We start from the raw sequence: 18,580 nt of genomic DNA on the forward strand, positions 1-18,580 counted from the left end.
CGTCATTGTTGTTTGGCGGGTCCGGGCTGGGGATTCGAACCCGCCACCTTAGGTGTACGTGGCTGGCGCCTTAGCCGGTTGAGCTATAGGCGCTGAGCCTATACCTATTTTCTTAAGTGTTCTGATCATGAAGGGATGCTGGATATTATCAAAAGCTTTTTCTTCATCAATTGAGAGAATCATATGGTCTTTGTTTTTTAATTTGTTTACGGATGAATTATATTTATAGATGTATGTATATTGAACCAGCCTTGAGATGCTGGAATAAAACCCACTTGGTCATGGTTTATAATTTGTTTGATGTGTTGCTGGATTCTGTTCGTTAGGATCTTGTTGAATATTTTTGCATCAGTGTTCATTAGTGATATTGGTCTGTAATTTTCTTTTTTTGTTGGGTCTTTTCATGGTTTGGGGATTAAGGTGATGTTTGCTTCATAGAATGTGTTGGGTAGTATTCATTCTTTTTCTATATTTTAGGTATTCCTTTATTTTCTATATTTTGGAAAAGGTTGAGTAATATAGGTACTATTTCCTCTTTAAAGGTTTGGTAGAATTCTGTTGTAAAGCCTCTGGTCCCAGGCTTTTCTTTTTAGGGACATTTTGTACAGTTGATGGTGTTTTAGAACTTTATATAGGCCTATTCAACATTTCTACTTGATTCTGGCTAATTCTTGGAAGGTGGTGTGTTACCAAGTATTGGTCAGTTTCCTTCAGATTTTCATATTTCTGAGAAAAAAGTTTCTTGTAATATTCATTAAGGATTTTTTTAATTTCTGAGGAGTCTGTTGTTATTTCATCATTACCATTTCTGATTGATGAAATTAGAGATTTTACTCTTTTTTTCCTGGTTAAATTAGCCAAAGGTTTATCTATTTTATTGTCCTTTTCAAAAAACCAACTTTTTAATTTATTGATCTGTTGTATAATTCTTTTGTTTTCAATGTCATTTAATTCTGCTCTAATTTTGGTTATTTCTTTTTTTCTATTGGGTTTGTGATTGGAATGTTCTTCCTTTTCCAGTTGCTTGAGATGTCCCATTAAGTTGTTAACTTCCTCTCTTTCTGTTCTCTTGAGGAAGGCTTGCGGTGCTATAAATTTCACTCTTAGGGCTGCCTTGGCAGTATCCCAGAGGTTCTGATAATTCATGTCTTCATTATCGTTTTGTTCCAAAAATTTGGTAATTTCCTTCTTAATCTCATCTCTGACCCAGCTATCATTCAGCAAAAAGTTATTTAGCTTCCATGTTTTTGTATGAGCATGCAGATTCTTGTTGTTACTGAGTTCAACTTTTATTCCATGATGGTCTGAGAAGATGCAAGGAATAATTTCTATTCTTTTAAATTTGCTGATGTTAGACTTGTGCCCTAACATGTACTCAATTTTGGAGTATGTTCCTTGGGCTGATAAGAAGAATGTGTATTCAGTTTTGTTAGGATGAAATGTTCTGTAGATGTCTGTGAAATCCAAATGTTGAATGGTTAAATTTAAATCTAAAATTTTTTTGCTTAGCTTCTTATTAGGCGATCTATCCAACACTGCCAAAGTAGTATTAAAATCTCTGACAACTATGGTGCTGGAGGAAATCAAGTTGCTCATGTCTGTTAGACTGTCTCTTATACATTGAGGTGTATAAATATTAATAATTGAAATCTCATCATATTGAGTATTACTCTTAACAAATATGAAGTGACCATCCTTATCTTTCCTTACTTTTGTTGGTTTAAAGCCTATTGTATCTGTGAATAAAATTGTAACACCTGCTTTTTTCTGATTTCCATTTGTCTGAAATATAGATGACTATCCCTTCACCCTGAGTTTATATTTATCTTTTATGGTAAGATGAGATTCTTGTATGCAGAAGACATCTGACCTGAGTTTTTGTATCCAGTCAGCCAACCTGTGCCTCTTTAGAGGACAAAGCCATTCACATTAATTGAGAATATTGACAAGCTTTGTAGAATTTTGGGTATTGAGTTTTTTGAAAGTCCAGTGAACATTTTTAATCTTTTTGCCACTGTGGAAGTTGGAATTTGATCAAAAGTTTCTGAGTGAGGTTACTTTTGTGGTGGAGGGTTATGCTAGTCATTATGGAGGATAGGTCTGAGAATATCCTGGAGAGCTGGTTTAGTTATGGCAAATTTCTTTGACATGTGAATGTCATTAAAGTATTTAATTTCTCCATCATAAATGAAAGTCAGTTTAGCTGGATCCAGGATCCTGGGTTGAAAGTTATTTTGTTTTAGGAGATTAAAAGTTGATGACCACTCTCTTCTAGCTTGAAAGGTTTCAGTAGAGAGGGCTGCAGTCATTCTAATATTCTTCCCCTTGTAGGTTATGGTTTTCTTTCATTTGGCTGCTTTCAGAATTTTTTCCTTCATATTAACTTTAGTGAAGTTAATTATGACGTGTCTGGGGGTTGTCTTATTTGGGTTGAGTTGTGCTGGGGTTCTGAAACTGTCTGCTGTCTGCATTTCAGAATCTCTTGGATGTCTAGAAAGTACTCCTTAATAATCTCATGAAAAAGGGCCTCTGTGCTTTGTGAAGCAACTTCGTCACCTTCAGGGATTCTCATAAGGCGAATATTAGTTTTCTTCAAATTATCCCAGAGCTCTCTGAGAGAATGATCTGTTTTTGCTCTCCATTTCCCTTCCTCTTAGTGCTTAGAAGCGTTCAAAAGCTTTGTCTTCAATATCAGAAATCCTTTCTTCTGCTTGCTCCATTCTGTTACTGAGGGATTCTACTATATTTCTCAGATCACTGAGGGCTGCAAATTCTTGTCTCAGTGTGTCAAAATCTTTGGTGATTTTGTCTTTGAATTCTTTTTTTTTTTTTATCAAAGACTTAGAGCAATTTTTAGGTTTTTTTTTTTTTTTTTTGAGACAGAGCCTCAAGCTATCCCCCTGGGTAGAGTGCCGTGGCATTACAGCTCACAGCAACCTCCAACTACTGGGCTCAAGCGAGTCTTCTGCCTCTGCCTCCCAAGTAGCTGGGACCACAGGTGCCCGCCACAACGCCCGGCTATTTTTTTTTTGGTTGCAGCCGTCATTGTTGTTTGGCGGGTCCGGGCTGGATTCGAACCCGCCACCTTGGGTGTACATGGCTGGCGCCTTAGCCACTTGAGCCACAGGTGCCAAGCTGCAATTTTTAGTTTTTTAAGCCAAGTGCATTAGTGAAAATAAATAAATAATGTTTAACAGGGGTTCTAGAAGAAAAATAAGAAATTACAAAGATATTCTAAGATAGTCTTCTAAGGCAACCTGAAGAACATCAATGCCATTGAGACCATTTTCTGCAATTCTGTGAGAGTCCACTTCAAAGTAAGTGAAGTTTTACACATTCAGGAGCTCACGGACTGCTCAGCTGGAGAAGGGGGTGGGACAGGAGGTTCTGTGAGTTGGGACCCATGAGGAAGAAGGGCTTGTTCTGAACTTGAATACATTTCCCTAGCTTCACTGCTTTTCTTGGTAATGCCCTAAATTCTGGTCATCGTGATTCTGCTCGTGGTCACCTCCATGGCCAGGTCTTTGTGCTGGCGTTGATGGCGGTGGTCTTGTGAGCCATAACCTTGTATTCACTGTACCTTTTAATCCTAGATCAGCTTTGTGTGCAACTACTTTTACTCTTTAATTCATGATTTGCTAAGAAACAACCTTATTGCACACTCCGTATCTGCATATCAGCTTCTTTACCTCTTTGGGACAAGCCAAAAATAAATAAGTAAAATAACCATGGACGTCAACTTCCTTCCTTTGGCTCTTTTACCCAGCTGTTTTTTTGTTGTAATTGTCGTTGTTTAGCAGGCCTGGTCCACCTTCAAACCCACCAGCCCCAGTGTATGTGGCCAGTGCCCTAACCACTGTGCTACAGGCACCAATCTATGTACAGCTAATTTTTCTATTTTTAGTAGGGAATGGATCTCCCTTTGATCAGGGTGGTCTCTAACTCCTCAATTCAAGGGACCCGCCTGCTTCTGCCTCCCAGAATGCTAGGATTACAGGTGTGAGCCACCACACCAGCCCTATATTATCCAATAAAGTAAACTGTTTTGCATCTTGCTATGTGTGTTTTTAATTCCACCATAAAATCCTGGAGAACTCAGAATATAGAAAGCACTTTCTCTTCAAGATAATATTTTAAGTCCCAGCTACTCTGGGGGCTAAGGCAAGAGAATTGCTAGAACCCAAGAATTTGAGGTTGCTGTGAGATATGATGCCATGGCACTCTACCAAGGGTGACAAAGTGATACTTTCTGTCAAAAAAGAAAAAAAAAAAGAAGATAATATATTTAAATGCCCGTGGTCACATTGTGCATCCACGGCAGAGGTAGGCTTGAAGGCCTTTATGTCTTTATTCTTATGTACTTCTCTTTCCATACCATAATACCCTTTCAGCTTCACTCCAAAAGATTCAGCATAAAATATTCTTAAATGTTTTTGGTTAATTTTTTAAGTCAGAGACTCACTGTGTTCCCCAGACTAGAGTGCTGTGGTATCAGCCTAGCTCACGGAAACCTCAAACTCCTGGGCTCAAGCAATCCTCCTTCCTCAGCCTCTCAAGAAGCTGGGACTACAGAAGGTGCCCTCCACAATGCCTGGCTAAGTTTTTTTTTTCTACTTTTAATAGAGATGAGGCCTCAGTTTTGCTCAGGTTGCTCTTGAACTCCTGAGATCAAGGAATCCACCTACCTCAGGCTCTTAGAGTGCTAGGATTATAAGCATGAGCCACCTTGCCTGGCTTCAACTGTTAAACTACTACATATTTTTATTTACCTTGTAGGTGCCATTCTTTCTCTTTCTTTCTCTGCAGTATATATGTATGTGTGTGTGATGTATATACACACACAATATTAATGTCATTGTATACTATGTAACTGTACTGTCTGTTCTTACTCTTTCTTCTCTATCTTGTGTAAGTACCTTGAGGCCAAGATCCACATATTGTAATATTTGTCCTTTATAGTATCCAACCCAGAGCCTTGTAATAGTAGGCTGAATAACTGTGTTTGGAAAGTTCTTTGCCTGAATTTGGAGACCAGATTAAAAAAATAGATTGCTAAATCTATACTACAGATATTCTTCTAGGTGTTTTGCACATGTTTAAATATATTTGTTCGCATAATTTCAAGTAAGAAACAAAGGGAAACCAATTATAACTAGACGTATTTTAGTTTTAAATCCCTGGTAAGATTTGAGTAACCATGTCTTTGTTTTTAACATTTTTTAAATTCTTTTTTGTTTGTGATCAGTAAGACTGCCAGAACTTTGTTGCTTACTTAATGTGATTTGTGGTTGCATTTTTTCCTATTATATATTAATATATTTTTCTGCTAATATAAAACATATTCCAGTGATCTAAATTAATATTTCAAATATTTCTCTAGGCAAGCAATGCTTCAAAAAATATATCAAAAGCAAAACAATTGGTTGAAAAAGCAAAAACTTTACACATCAGTAGGTCAAAGGCACCTGAAGAAGTAGTGAAACCTTTAAGGCGTTCCTCTAGACATCAGACACTTCCTGAAAGGCAGAAATTCTCAGAAGTAGAAGTAAGTATTACCAAATATCTATTGGTAAAAATTCTGTCCTGTTTTGCTGTTTGGAGTGGGAGAAGGACAACATTACAATAAAGTAACAAGGTAGCTTTGATACCCTCAAAGTGGTAGAAGGAATATCATTTTCATTTCTCCTCTTGCCAACAGAATACAGTCCAAATCTTTCTCAGGTAACTCAGGATTCTCCATAGGCTGAACTAGCTTCTCCCTTTCCTCAAAATAACTCTTTGCTCCAGTAGCACTATATATGTATTTTTTTTTTTTTTTTTTTTTTGAGAAAGAGTCTCAAGTTGTCACCCTCAGTAGAGTGCTGTGATGTCACAGCTCATAGCAACCTCAAACTCTCAGGCTTAAGTGATTCTCTTGCCTCAGCCTCCCAAGTAGGTGGGAGTACAGGCACCTGCTACAGTGCCCGGTGGTTTTTTGTTGCAGTTGTCATTATCGTTTAGCTGGCCAGGCCAGGTTCAAACCTGCCAGCCTTGGTGTATATGGCCAGTGCCCTACTCACTGACCTACAGGCGCCGCCAGTAACACTATTCATGTCTTCCCAAATGGTGCAGCTTTCACTGTTTTCAGTGGGACTACAGAAGTCGGCTACCATGCCTGGCTGTTCTTTGAAGTTTTTTCTAGAGATGGCGTCTTGTTATGGTTTCTGTCAAAATAATTCCAATTATTTGGATTTTTTTTTTTTTGAGACAGAGTTTCACTTTGTCTCTGTTATTAGAGTGCTGTGGCATCATAGCTTACAGCAACCTTCAACTCTTGGGCTCAAGCAGTTCTCTTGCCTCAGTCTCCCAAGTAGCTGGGACTACAGGTGCCCGCCACAACGCCAGGCTATTTTTAGAGACAAAGTCTCTTTCTGGCTCAGGCTGGTCTCAAACCTGTGAGCACAGGCAATCCACCTGCCCTGGCCTCCCAGAGTGCTAGGATTGTAGGCTTGGTTAATGCCATCACACTGGCATTATTTGGAAATTTTAATGGCAGTAATTATATGTTTAAACTTTTTTTTCATTTTGTCTTAGGACTCTGTAATAATAGTAGGTTCAAGTCATACTTCTTTAAGGCATCCAGAGAAAAATCAGAAGAAACTTCAGTGTTTGAATGATGTGCTAGGGAAAAAACTTAGCAAGTCCACTAAAAATGTACCAGGTAATCAAATTTGATGTCTATGATGACTAGTATAATGTTTTGGGGGATTGTTCTGAATGTGTTCATTCTGCAAATCTAATCTCTTATAAAATGTAAAATTTTAATTGTGTTGTTTCTATTTTAATAAGTAAAATGATGTACTGACGAGTTTTTCAGAGGGAAATTTAATATATTTTAATTTATTGCATTTCTGTGTATCTTTTTATTGTTAGTTAAGTTGGTAGTTCCTATACCTGACTGATCACAAAAAACATCTGGATAAATTAAAACATTTCAAATATCTTTAGGTTCTTCCCTAGACATAATGAATACAAATCTTCCAAAGTGGGTTGTCTGATTCTGTAGTTTAAAAAAAAAAGTTCACTGGGGGAGTCTGATATTGCCAGGTTACAGAAACAGATCATTATATAAAAAAAATTTTTTTTAACTTTTTTTGAGACATGAAGTTTCACTCTTATCTAGTCTGGAGTATAATGGCTCCATCATAGCTAACTGCAGCCTTGAACACCTGTGTTCAAGCAATCCTCCTAGCTTAGCCTTCCAGGTTGCCTGGATTATAGATGTGAGCCACTGTGCCCTGCATATAATTTTTTTTTAATTAAAATAAATTAAAAAGTTAAAAAAAATTTTTTTTTGAGACACATTCTCACTCTGTTGCCCTAGGGTAGAGTGCCATGGCCTCAGCCTACTTTACAGCAACCTTAGCCTCCTGGGTTCAAGTCATCCTCTTGCCTCAGCCTTCCAAGTAGCTGGGACTGTATAGGCACCTGCCACAAAACCTGGCTATTTTTCTATTTTTAGTAGAGATAGGATCTTGCTCTTGCTCAAGCTGGTCTTGAACTACTGAGCTCAAGCAGTCCTCCAGCCCCAGCCTCCAAGAATGCTAGGAGTAAAGGTGTGAGCCCCTGTGCCCAGCCACAAAGTTAAATTTTTTTTTTCTAAGACAAAGTTAATTTTTTTTTTTTTTGAGACAGAGTCTCACTATGTCGCCCACAGTAGAGTGCAGTGACATCACAGCTCACAGCAACCTCAAACTGTTGGGTTTAAGTGATTCTCTTGCCTCAGCCTCACAAGTAGCTGGGATGGCAGGTGCCCGCCACAACACCTGGCTATTTTTTTGTTGCAATTGTCATCGTTTAGCTGGCCTGGGCTGTTTGGAACCCACCACCCTGGGTGTATGTGCCTGGAGCCCTAGCCACTGAGCTATGGGTGCCACCCACAAAGTTAAATTTTTGAAAGTTTAAGAAGTACCATGAAAGTAGATGAATTTAAATGGAGATGGTAAACATTGATACTAACTAAAATATTTTTTTTTCCTAAGGAAAAGTGAAAGTTGCTCCTTTATTTCTTGCCAGAAAGGAACAAAAACCAGTTGATCCTATCCTTGGTTTTGATGAAAGAAGGTCAGTCCAATACAAATTTTAAAATGCCAGAATGTTTTATTGAATGTATTTTGTATTTATTCATTTACTTTGGGGAGAACGCATGTAAATTGTCATTTGAAGCTTTTTGTTTTGTTTTGTTTTTGATTTCAGGTTAATGTGAGGGTACAAACACCAGGTCACAATATTCAAATTTGTTATGTAGAGTCCCCTTTGTAATTGTGTCCTACATCTAAAAGGTGTGTCATACACCCCTACATCCCCTACATTGTGCCCATTAAGTTGGAGCACGTCAATCCACATACCCACCCCCCCCACCTCCCCCACCTCCTGTCCTAAACTTGAATTACCTCCCCCCCAAACTTGAATTAAGGTTTTCTCTGTGTGGCTGTGTATTAGATCATCTACTGGCTTCATAATAAAATCGAGTACATTGGATATTTGCTTTCCCATTCTTGTGATGCTTTACTAAGAAGAATGTGTTTCAACTGCAGGTAATGTAAAAAATGTAAAGTCACCATCTTTTCTTACGGCTGAATGGTACTCCGTGCTATACATAGGTTGTTTCTACATCCTGATAAGTGTAAATTCAGCTACAATAAACAATCTAGTGCACATGTCTTTATAATAAAATGATTTTTTTCATCTGGGTAGATGCCTAGCAATGAGAGTAGAGGGTCAAATGGGAGATCTAATTTGAGTTCTTTCAGGATTCTCCATACTTCTTTCTTTTTTAATTGAGACAAAGTCTTACTCAGTCACCCTGGGTAGGGTGCTGTGGCATCCTAGCTCACAGCAATCTCAAACTCCTGGATTTAAGCAATCTTCTTGTCTCAGCCTCCTGAATAGCTAGAACTACAGGCACCTGCCACAATGCTTGGCTAGTTTTCCTATGTTTAGTAGAGCCAGGGTCTCACTTTGCTCAGGCTGGTCTCGAACTCCTGAGCTCAGGAAATCATCCTCCCTGGCCTCCCAGAGTGCTAGGATTATAGCCACTGCACCCAGCCATACATCTTTCCAAAGAGGCTATATTAGTTTGCAGTCCCACTAACAAGAGTAGAAGTGTTCATCTCTCTCCACACCTGCCCAGCATCTGCAATTCTGAGACTTTGTGATGTGGGCTCTTCTCACTTGGAGTTAAGTGATATCTCAGGGTGGTTTGATTTGCATTTCTCTGATGATGAAGGATGATTAGCATTTTTTCATGTGTTTGTTAGCCATTCATCTGTCTTCCTCTGAGAAGGTTCTGTTAATGTCTCTTGCCCAGTGATAAATGGGATTGTTTGCTCTTTTTTTGTTGATTAATTTGAATTCTTTCTAGATCCTAGTTATTAAGCCTTTGTCAAATTTGTAATGTGTAAATATCTGTTCCCATTCTGAAGTTTGTCTATTTGCTTTAATTAGCGTGTCTTTAGCCATGTAGAAGCTTTTCAGTTTAATTAAGTCCTATTTATTTATTTTTGTTGTTTTTGCAATTGCCACTGAAATCTTCTTCATAAAAGCTTTCCCCTGGCTGACATCCTCAAGAGTTTTTTCCACACTTCTAGGATTTTTATCATTTCATGTCTTAGATTTAAATATTTTATCATCTTGAATCAATTATTATAAGTGGTGAAAGGTGCAGATCCAGTTTCAGTCTTTTATATGTGGTTATCCAGTTCTCCCAGTACCATTTATTGAATAAGGATTCTTTTCCCCAATGTTTGCTTTTGTATGGCTTCTCAAAGATCAGATGGCTATAAGAGACATCTAGGTCTACATCTCTATTTTTGTAGCAGGCCCCTACAGTTCCAGCTACATATCTGTTGATATGGTGAATTACATTTATGGGTTTTCATATGTTAAACCAGCCTTGCATTCCTAGGATGAAGCCTCCTTGATCGTGATATATGATTTTTTTTAACGTGTAGCTGTAATCTATTGGCTAAGATTGTATTGAGTATATTTGCATCTATATTCATAAGTGAAATTGGTCTGTAGTTCTTTTTAGTTGGGTCTTTTCCTGGTTTGGTTATCAGGGTGATGCTTGCTTCATAGAACATGATGGGGAACATTCTTTCCTTCTCGGTGTTTGGGAATATGTTCTGCAGCAGTATAAGCCCATCTGTGAAGGCTTGATAGAATTCTGGTGTGAAGTCATCTTGTCCAGGGCTTTTTCTGTTAGAAGAATTTTTATTGTTTTTTTTCAGTTTCAGTGCTTAATTTTTTTTTTTTTCTTTTGAGACGGAGCCTCAAGCTATCCCCCTGGGTAGAGTGCCATGGCATCACGCTCACAGCAACCTCCAACTCCTGGGCTCAAGCGAGTCTCCTGCCTCAGCCTCCCAAGTAGCTGGGACCACAGGCGCCCGCCACAACGCCTGGCCATTTTTTTTTGGTTGCAGCTGTCATTGTTGTTTGGCGGGCCCAGACTGGGGATTCGAACCCGCCACCTTAGGTGTACGTGGCTGGTGCCTTAGCCGCTTGAGCCACAGGTGCCAAGCCTTCAGTGCTTAATATTAGTCTATTCAAGAGATCTATTTCTTCCTCATTAAATCTAGAGATATAGTACGATTCCAGTTTTTGTTCCACATTGTCAAATTTCTAGGTGCAGACATTCTTGTAGGAGTCAGTGATAATCTCTTGTATCTCTGTGGTATCTCTTATTTCCCCTTTTTGATTTCTGATTGGGATTATTAGAGTTTTTTTTTGTTTCTAGTTGATCTAACTAAAGGTTTATCTATTTTACTTATCTTTTTGAAGAATCAACTTTTTTTTTTTTTTTTGAAACAGTCTTATTTTGTAACCCATGGTAGAGTGCCATGGCATCTTAGCTTACAACAACCTCAAACTCTTGGGTTTAAGTGATTTTCTTGTCTTAGGCTCCCAAGTAGCTGGGACTACAGGGGCCTGTCACAATGCCTAGCTATTTTTATTTATTTATTTATTTATTTATTTATTTTTGAGACAGGGTCTTGGTTTCTTTTCTTTTGAGACAGAGACTCAAGCTGTCCCCCTGGGTAGAGTGCCGTGGCATCGCAGCTCACAGCAACCTCCAACTCCTGGGCTCAAGCAAGTCTCCTGCCTCAGCCTTCCAAGTAGCTGAGACCATAGGTGCCCACCACAATGCCTGGCTATTTTTTTGGTTGCAGCCATCATTGCTGTTTGGTGGCCCGGGCTGGATTTGAACCCACCACCTTAGGTGTATGTGGCCAGCGCCTTAGCCACTTGAGCCACAGGTGCTGAGCCAGGGTCTTGGTTTCTTGCCCTCGGTAGAGTGCCCTGGTATCATAGCCCACAGCAACCTCAAACTCTTGGGCTCAAATGATTCTCTTGCCTCAGCCTCCTGAGTAGCTGGGTCTATAGGCACCTGCCACAAAACCTAGCTATTTTCAGAGACAGAGTCTTGTTCTTGCTCAGGCTGGTCTTGAACCCATGAGCTCAGGCAATCCACCTGCCTCAGCCTCCCAGAGTGTTAGGATTACAGGCGTGAGCCACTGCAAGAACCAACTTTTTGTTTCATTTTCTGGATGATTCTTTTGTTTTCAAATATCGTTAATCTCTGATTTAATTTTATTAAATTTCTTTTCTTCTGCCGGGTTCGGGATTGGATCGCTCTTTTCCATTTTTTAAAGATGACTTATTAGGTTATTAATGTGCCTTCTTTCTGTTTTTGAATGTAGGTGTCTAATACGATAAATTTCCCTCTTAGGACTGCTTTTGCAGTGTCCCACAGGTTTTGGTATCTTGTAGCTTCATTGCTGTTTGAGTAAATTAATAATTTTCTCCTTTATTTCTTCCTTAACCCAACTGTCATTCACCATAAGGTTGTTTAATTTCCATGCCTTTGTGTGAGGATTGAAAAAAAAATTTTTTTGAGACAGAGTCTCATTATGACGCCCTAGCTCACAGCAACCTCAAACTCTTGAGCTTAAATGATTCTCTTGCCTCAGCCTCCCAAGTAGCTGGCACTACAGGCGCCTGCCGCAATACCCGGCTGTTTTTTTCGTTGCAGTTGTCATTATTGTTTTAGCTGGCCCAGGCTGGGCTTGAACCTGCCAGCCTCCATGTATGTGGTCAGCACCCTACCTACTGAGCTATGAGCACTGCCAAAGGATAAAAATTTTTGTGGGAGTTGAGTTTCACCTTTATTGCTTTGTGATCTGAGAAGATACAAAGTATAATGTCAGTTCTTTTCATTTTGTTGATGTTTGATTTGTGTCCTAGGATATGATTGATTTTGGAGTATGTTCCATTGGCTAATAACAAGAATGTATATTTCTTAGCTTTGGAATGGTGTGTCCTGTGTGTATCTATTAAGCCCATTTGTTCTAGGGTCACATTTAAGTCCCTTGTGTATATGTTTAGTTTCTGTTTAGAGGATCTATCCAGTTCTGCAGAGGGGTATTAAAGTTCCCAGTTATAATGGTGTTATAGCATATCATATTGTTCAGACCAATCAAGGTCTGTATCATAAATCTGAGAGCATTTAACTTGGGTACATACATATTTAGAATTGAAACTGACCTTTTTTTTTTTGAGACAGAGTCTCACTTTCTTGCCCCCAGTAGAGTACCGTGGTGGTATAGCTCATAGCAACCTCAAACTCTTGGGCAGTAGAGATCCTCTTTCCTCAGCCTCCCAAGTGCCTGGGACTATAGACACCTGACACAGCACATGGCTCTCGCTCTTGCTCAGGCTAGTCTTGAACTTGTGAGCTAAAGCAATCCACCCACCTCAGCCTCCCAGAGTACTGGGATTATAGGTGTGAACCACAGCACCTGACCCTTGATATGTCCTTTTGATGTTTTGTTCCTTTGACCAGTATTAAGTGACTGTCTGTTTTTGTTTGTTTGTTTTGTTTTGTTTTTGTTTGGAGACAGTCTCAAGCTATTGCCCTGGGTAGAGTGCCGTGGCATTATAGCTCACAATAACCTCCAGTTCTTGGGCTCAAGCCATCTTCTTGCCTCAGTTTTTCTATTTTTAGTAGAGACAGTGTCTTGCTTTTTGCTCAGGCTGGTCTCGAACTCATGAGCTCAAGCAATCCATCTGCCTCGCCTCCCAGAGTGCTAGGATTACAAGAGTGATCCACTGTGACCAGCCTCTGTTTTTTGTTTTTTTTTTTAATCTTTCTTAACTTTAGTTGCTTTAAATCCATTTCTATCTGAAAATAAGATGGCAATCCCTCTTTTCTTTGGAATTCCATTTGCCTGAATTTTTTTTTTTTTTTTTGGAGACAGAGTCTTCACTTTCCTGTCCCCAGTAGAATGCTATGGCATCGTAGGTCACAACAACTTCAAACTCTTGGGCTCAAGTGATTCTCTTGCCTCAGCCTCCCAAGTAGCTGGGACTACAGGTGCCTACCACAGCATCCAGCTATTTTTAGAGATGGGGTCTTGCTCTTGTTCAGACTGGCCTCCCAGAGTGCTAGGATTACAGGCGTTGAGCCACCGCACCTGGCCCTAAAGCTTGGTTTCTGTGTCCTTTGACATGTCCTCATAATTTACAGAGCATTTCTTACTTTCTGGAACAGGTACCTGTTCCAGACTTATCTTTTACTTGCCCCGCCTCAGGTCTGTAGCCAGATATTTCTCCCTGAAACCTTTTAGTGGAACATAGTATTTAGAAAGCAAGATCTAGGTGCTCACTGAACTTGTAGCTCCTGGAGATGTCAGTGCTTCTAGGCCTTTTCAACAAATAAAGCTAGGCTATATATGCACACACACACATATACATCCAAAACTATTTCTGTGTATATAGTATATATGTGACATATAATGCATATATAGGATATGTGTATATTTATTTTATATTATTACCATGTACTCATCTCCTTACAGTTTACCTTCTGCTGTAGGTGCATAATAATTATACCCATCTTTTTACTTTTATTTTTTGAGATAGAGTCTCAATCTAACACTCTGGGGTTGAGTGCTGTGGCATCATCATAGCTCACAGAAACCTCAAACTCTTGGGCTCAAGCAATCTTCATGCCTCGGCTTCCCAGGCAGCTGGGACTACAGGTGCATGGCACTGTAGAAACTATTGTTTCCTAATAGGAAACTAAGTTTTCCTATTTCTAGTAGAAACGGTGTTTCGTTCTTGTTCCGGTTGGTCTCAAACTCCTGAGCTGAAGCCATCTACTTGCCTCGGCCTTCCAGAGTGCTAGGATTACAGATGTGTAATCCTACACAATCCTTACAAACACTTCTGTGATTTGTATTCTGAAGATAAGCCAGGTTCAGCAAAAATATCAATACCTGCCCCAATTTTCCTGTTATTACATTGGAAATGATAGTCCATTAGAAGTTCTTATATTAACTTTCCGAGTGGCGCTAATTTTGTTTTCTGATTATAATGCAAATGTGTGTTTAACAAGAAAACAAAACACAAGTGGGAAAAACTCACCTACTACCCAAAGACAGCCCCAGGTACCATTTTGATGGATGCCCTTCTGGGCATTTTAAAAATTTATTTTCATTTTATTTGTTCATGTAAGTAGGCATTCATTTTGTGATAATCAAAAAGGAATTTGACCAACTGACATCTTAAGTAACTGATAATTTTTACTTTTTTTTTTTTGAGACAGTCTTGCTCTGTTGCCTGGGCTTCACTGATGAGGCATCTTTGTAGCTGACCTACAGCCTCAAATTCGTGGTCTCAGCCTCCTGAATATCTGGAACTACAGGTGTTTACCTTCATGCCTAGCTAATTTTTTTCTTTTTTATTGTAAGATGGGGTCTCCTTATTCCCTAGGCTGATTTCAAACTCCTGGGCTCCTCAATCTTCCCATTTTGTTCTCTCAAAGTGGTAGCGTTACAGGCATGAGCCACTGTGCCCAGCCAGTTTTGTTTTGTTTTGTGAGACAGAGTCTTACTTTGTCACTTTCAGTAGAGGGCTGTGACATTATAGCTTACAGCAACCTCAAACACTTGAGTTCAAGTGATCTTCTTGCCTCAGCCTCCCAAATAACTGGGACTACAGGTGCCTGCCACAACACTGGGTTATTTAGAGATGGGGGTCTCAAAGTTTCATAAATTAAACTGAAAGGTGTTATGCCGAGTGTGGCACACACCTGTAATCCCAGCACTTTGGGAGGCCAAGGTGGAAGGATTGCCTGAACTCACAAGTTTGAGACCAGCCTGAGCTAGAGCGAGACTCCATCTGTAAAAAAATAGCCAGGCATTGTGGCCGGCACCTACTCGGTCCCAGCTACTCAAGAGCTAAGGCAAGAGAATCGCTTGAACCCAGGAGTCTGAAGTTGCTGTGAGCTATGATGCCACAGCACTCTACCGAGGCAACAAAGTGAGACTATGTCTCAAAATAAATAAACAAACTGAAAAGTGTCTTTTTCCCCTAGTTTATCCTTTTAAGTGTTTATAACCATAGCTTTTGTTTCCAACTATTTTCTTAAAAGTCAAGATACATCTGAAAAATCTCAGGATTGTGACATACAATTTAAAGCAAAACGTGACTTCCTAATGAGTGGTTTGCCAGATTTGTTGAAACGACAGATTGCAAAGAAAGCTGCTGCATTGGATGTGTACAGTGCAGTGAGTGCCAGTTTCCAGAGAGTTGTTCATGTGCAGCAAAAGGATGATGGTAAGTTTGTTTATTGTTGTGAATATTTATTCTTCTGCAGTTATTAGAGGTATTAAACTATAATACCTGGTAAGCTGGTTAAAGATGAAGCTAAGATGTAGGAATCATTCTTATGGTGGTGATTTTAGTGGAAATTTTTAGTTTTTCCAGGACCCTGTGGATACCAACATCCATGGATGCTCAGATCCCTTATATAAAATGATATAGTAGATTCAGCTCCCATAGATCAGTGGCTAGGGTGCTGGCCACATACATCAGGGTAGGCGGGTTTGAATCTGGGCTGGGCTTGCTAAATAACAATGACAACTACAACAAAAATATAGCTTGACATTGTGGTGGGTGCCTGTAGTCCCAGCTGAGGCAAGAGAATCACTTGAGCCCAAGAGTTTGAGGTTGCTGTGAGCTGTGACTCCACAGCACTCTACTGAGGGTGACATAGTAAGACTCTGTCCCACCCCCAAAAAAGAAAAAATGGTATAGTATTTACTATTTACATGTAGACTTTGCACATCCTCTTGTGTACTTTATTTATTATTAGTTTTTAGAACGAGTCTCATTTTGTTGCTTTCTGGAGAGTGCTGTTGTGTCATAGCTCATAGCAACCTCAAACTCCTGGGCTCAAGCCTTCCAAGTAGCTGGAACTACAGTCTCCCACTGTAATGCCTGGCTAGGTTTTTGTTGTTGTTGTTTGTTCGTTTGTTTTCTATTTTTAGTAGAGACGGGGTCTTGCTTTTGCTCAGGCTGGTCTCAGACTCCTGGCTCAAGTCCACCTACCTAGGCCTCTCAGAGTTGTAGGATTATAGGCATGAGCTACCATGCCTGGCCCTCTCATATACTTTAAATTACCTGTAAATTACTTACTTATATCTAACACAATGTAAATGCTATGTAAATAGTTGTTATACTATGTTGTTGGAATAATGACAAGGAAAAAAAGTCCATACATGTTCAATACAGACACAACCATGCATTTTTTTCCCTAATTTTTTTTTTTCCTTTTTGAGACAGAGTCTCATTCCTTGGCCTTTGGTAGAGTGCCATGACTTCATCATAGCTCACAACAACCTCTAACTCTTGTACTAAAGTGATCCTCTTGTCTCAGGCTTCTGAGTAGCTGGGACTACAGGTGCTCGCCACAATGCTAAGGCTAGTTTTTCTATTTTTGGTAGAGATGGGGTCTCACTGTTGTTCAGGATGGTCTCAAACTCCTGAGCTCAAGCTATCTACCTGTCTTGGCCTTCCAGAATGCTAGGATTATAGGCGTGAGCCACCATGTCTAGCCCTTTTACCCTGAAGTTTTGATACATGGTTGATCAAATCTATGAACGTAGGACCCACAGGTACAGAGGGCCAACTGTCTGTGTTTCGCTCTCTCTTCCTGAGAGGACGGGTGTGAGCATGGAAGCCAAAGATATCCTTAGTCCTTACCCCCTTATGCCAGAGGAAAGCAGAAAAATAAGTGTGACCTGGGCTTTGTTCTTCTGTCTTTGCCTTTTGAGTTTTTTTTGTTTTGGGGGAATTTTTTTGAGACAGTCTCACTCTGTTGCCCTAGATTGGAATGCCACAACATCAGCCTAGCTGATAGTAACCTTAAACTCCTGGGCTCAAATGATCCTCCTGCCTCAGGCTCCGAAGTACCGGGGGCTACAGGCACCCATCACAATGGCTGGCTCATTTTTCTATTTTTAGTAGAGACAGGCCTTGCTCTTGCTCAGGCTGGTCTGGAATTCCTGAGTTTCAGCAGTCCTCCCCCTCTACCTCTTAGAGTGCTAGGATTACAGGCATGAGCCACCATACCTGGCCACCTTTAGAGTTTTTTGACCTTAATATTTTGTGAGTTTTGTTCAGCCTCCTTTTTGTATGGGAAATTTCCCAACTAGTCTTTCTAATAATTTCATCCACTTTTCCTTCTTTCCAATCTCTGTCACTGGCCTTTTATTTGATGGTTTTCTTGTTGTTTTTACTAAGAGACTTTGTAATAGCATTTTTATTTTTTGAGACAGAGCCTCAAGCTGTCCCCCTGGGTAGAGTGCTGTGGCATCACAGCTCATAGCAACCCCCAACTCCTGGACTCAAGCTAGTCTCCTGCCTCAGCCTCCCAAGTAGCTGGGACTACAGGCGTCCGCCACAATGCCCGGCTATTTTTTGGTTGCAGCCGTCGTTGTTTGGCGGGCCCAGGCTGGATTTGAACCCACTACCTTAGGTGTATGTGGCTGGCACCTTAGCTACGTGAGCCACAGGCACTGAGCCATATAGCATTTTCTAATAGTATGTTTAACTGTAGAAATTATTTATGCTTTTCTTTCCTGAGTTAGATAAACTCATTTTCACAGGAGCATTTCTATAAAACCTATTTGTAGATGAGTAGAGTTGAGTTCAGAGGGGACTCTCTCTTACAATCTTAAGAGTTATTGAACACTTACAATTATCTGGAATTCTGCTGAGCAATTCATATACATATGTAGTTTAAACAACTCTAGGAGGCTGAGTTTTATAAATTTTTTTTTTGAGACAGAGTCTCACTGTGTTGCCCTTGGTAGGGTGCTGTGGTGTCACAGCTCACAGCAACCTCAAATTCTTGGGCTTAAGAGATCCTCTTGGCTCAGCCTCCCAAGTAGCTGGGACTATAGGCGCCTGCCACAATGCCTGGCTATTTTGTTGTTGTTGGTGGTGTTGTAGTTCTCATTGTTTAGCTGGCCCAAGCTGGGTCCGAACCCACCAGCCTTGATGTATGTGGCCAGCACAGTAACTACTGTGCTATGGGTACCAAGCCTGAGTTTTACCATTTTTGTCCTTGCTTTCTTGCCCATGCTCACATGGCTAAGAAGTGGCAGAGTCTGGCTTGGAATTCAACCAGAATTCAACCTAGGTCTGACTTAAATGTTTAGATTTTAAACCAGAATACTAACTGCCCCTTAAA

The 18,580-nt window shown here is 40.0% G+C and overlaps 1 protein-coding gene across 1 annotated transcript in view; it reads left to right on the forward strand.

Annotated features, from left to right (window-relative positions):
* ATAD5 (ATPase family, AAA domain containing 5) overlaps positions 1-18,580 on the forward strand; it is a 60,831-nt gene that overhangs the window by 14,177 nt on the left and 28,074 nt on the right. The window contains exons 4-7 of the mRNA XM_012809724.2: positions 5,381-5,545; positions 6,574-6,700; positions 8,022-8,103; positions 15,476-15,660. Coding sequence (XP_012665178.1) covers positions 5,381-5,545; positions 6,574-6,700; positions 8,022-8,103; positions 15,476-15,660 — 559 coding nt within the window. The remainder of the gene's footprint in view (positions 1-5,380; positions 5,546-6,573; positions 6,701-8,021; positions 8,104-15,475; positions 15,661-18,580) is intronic.

This window comes from Otolemur garnettii, unplaced genomic scaffold (assembly GCF_000181295.1).
Source record: "Otolemur garnettii isolate 467f Iridium unplaced genomic scaffold, OtoGar3 scaffold00112, whole genome shotgun sequence".
NCBI classification, from domain to species: Eukaryota; Metazoa; Chordata; class Mammalia; order Primates; family Galagidae; genus Otolemur; species Otolemur garnettii.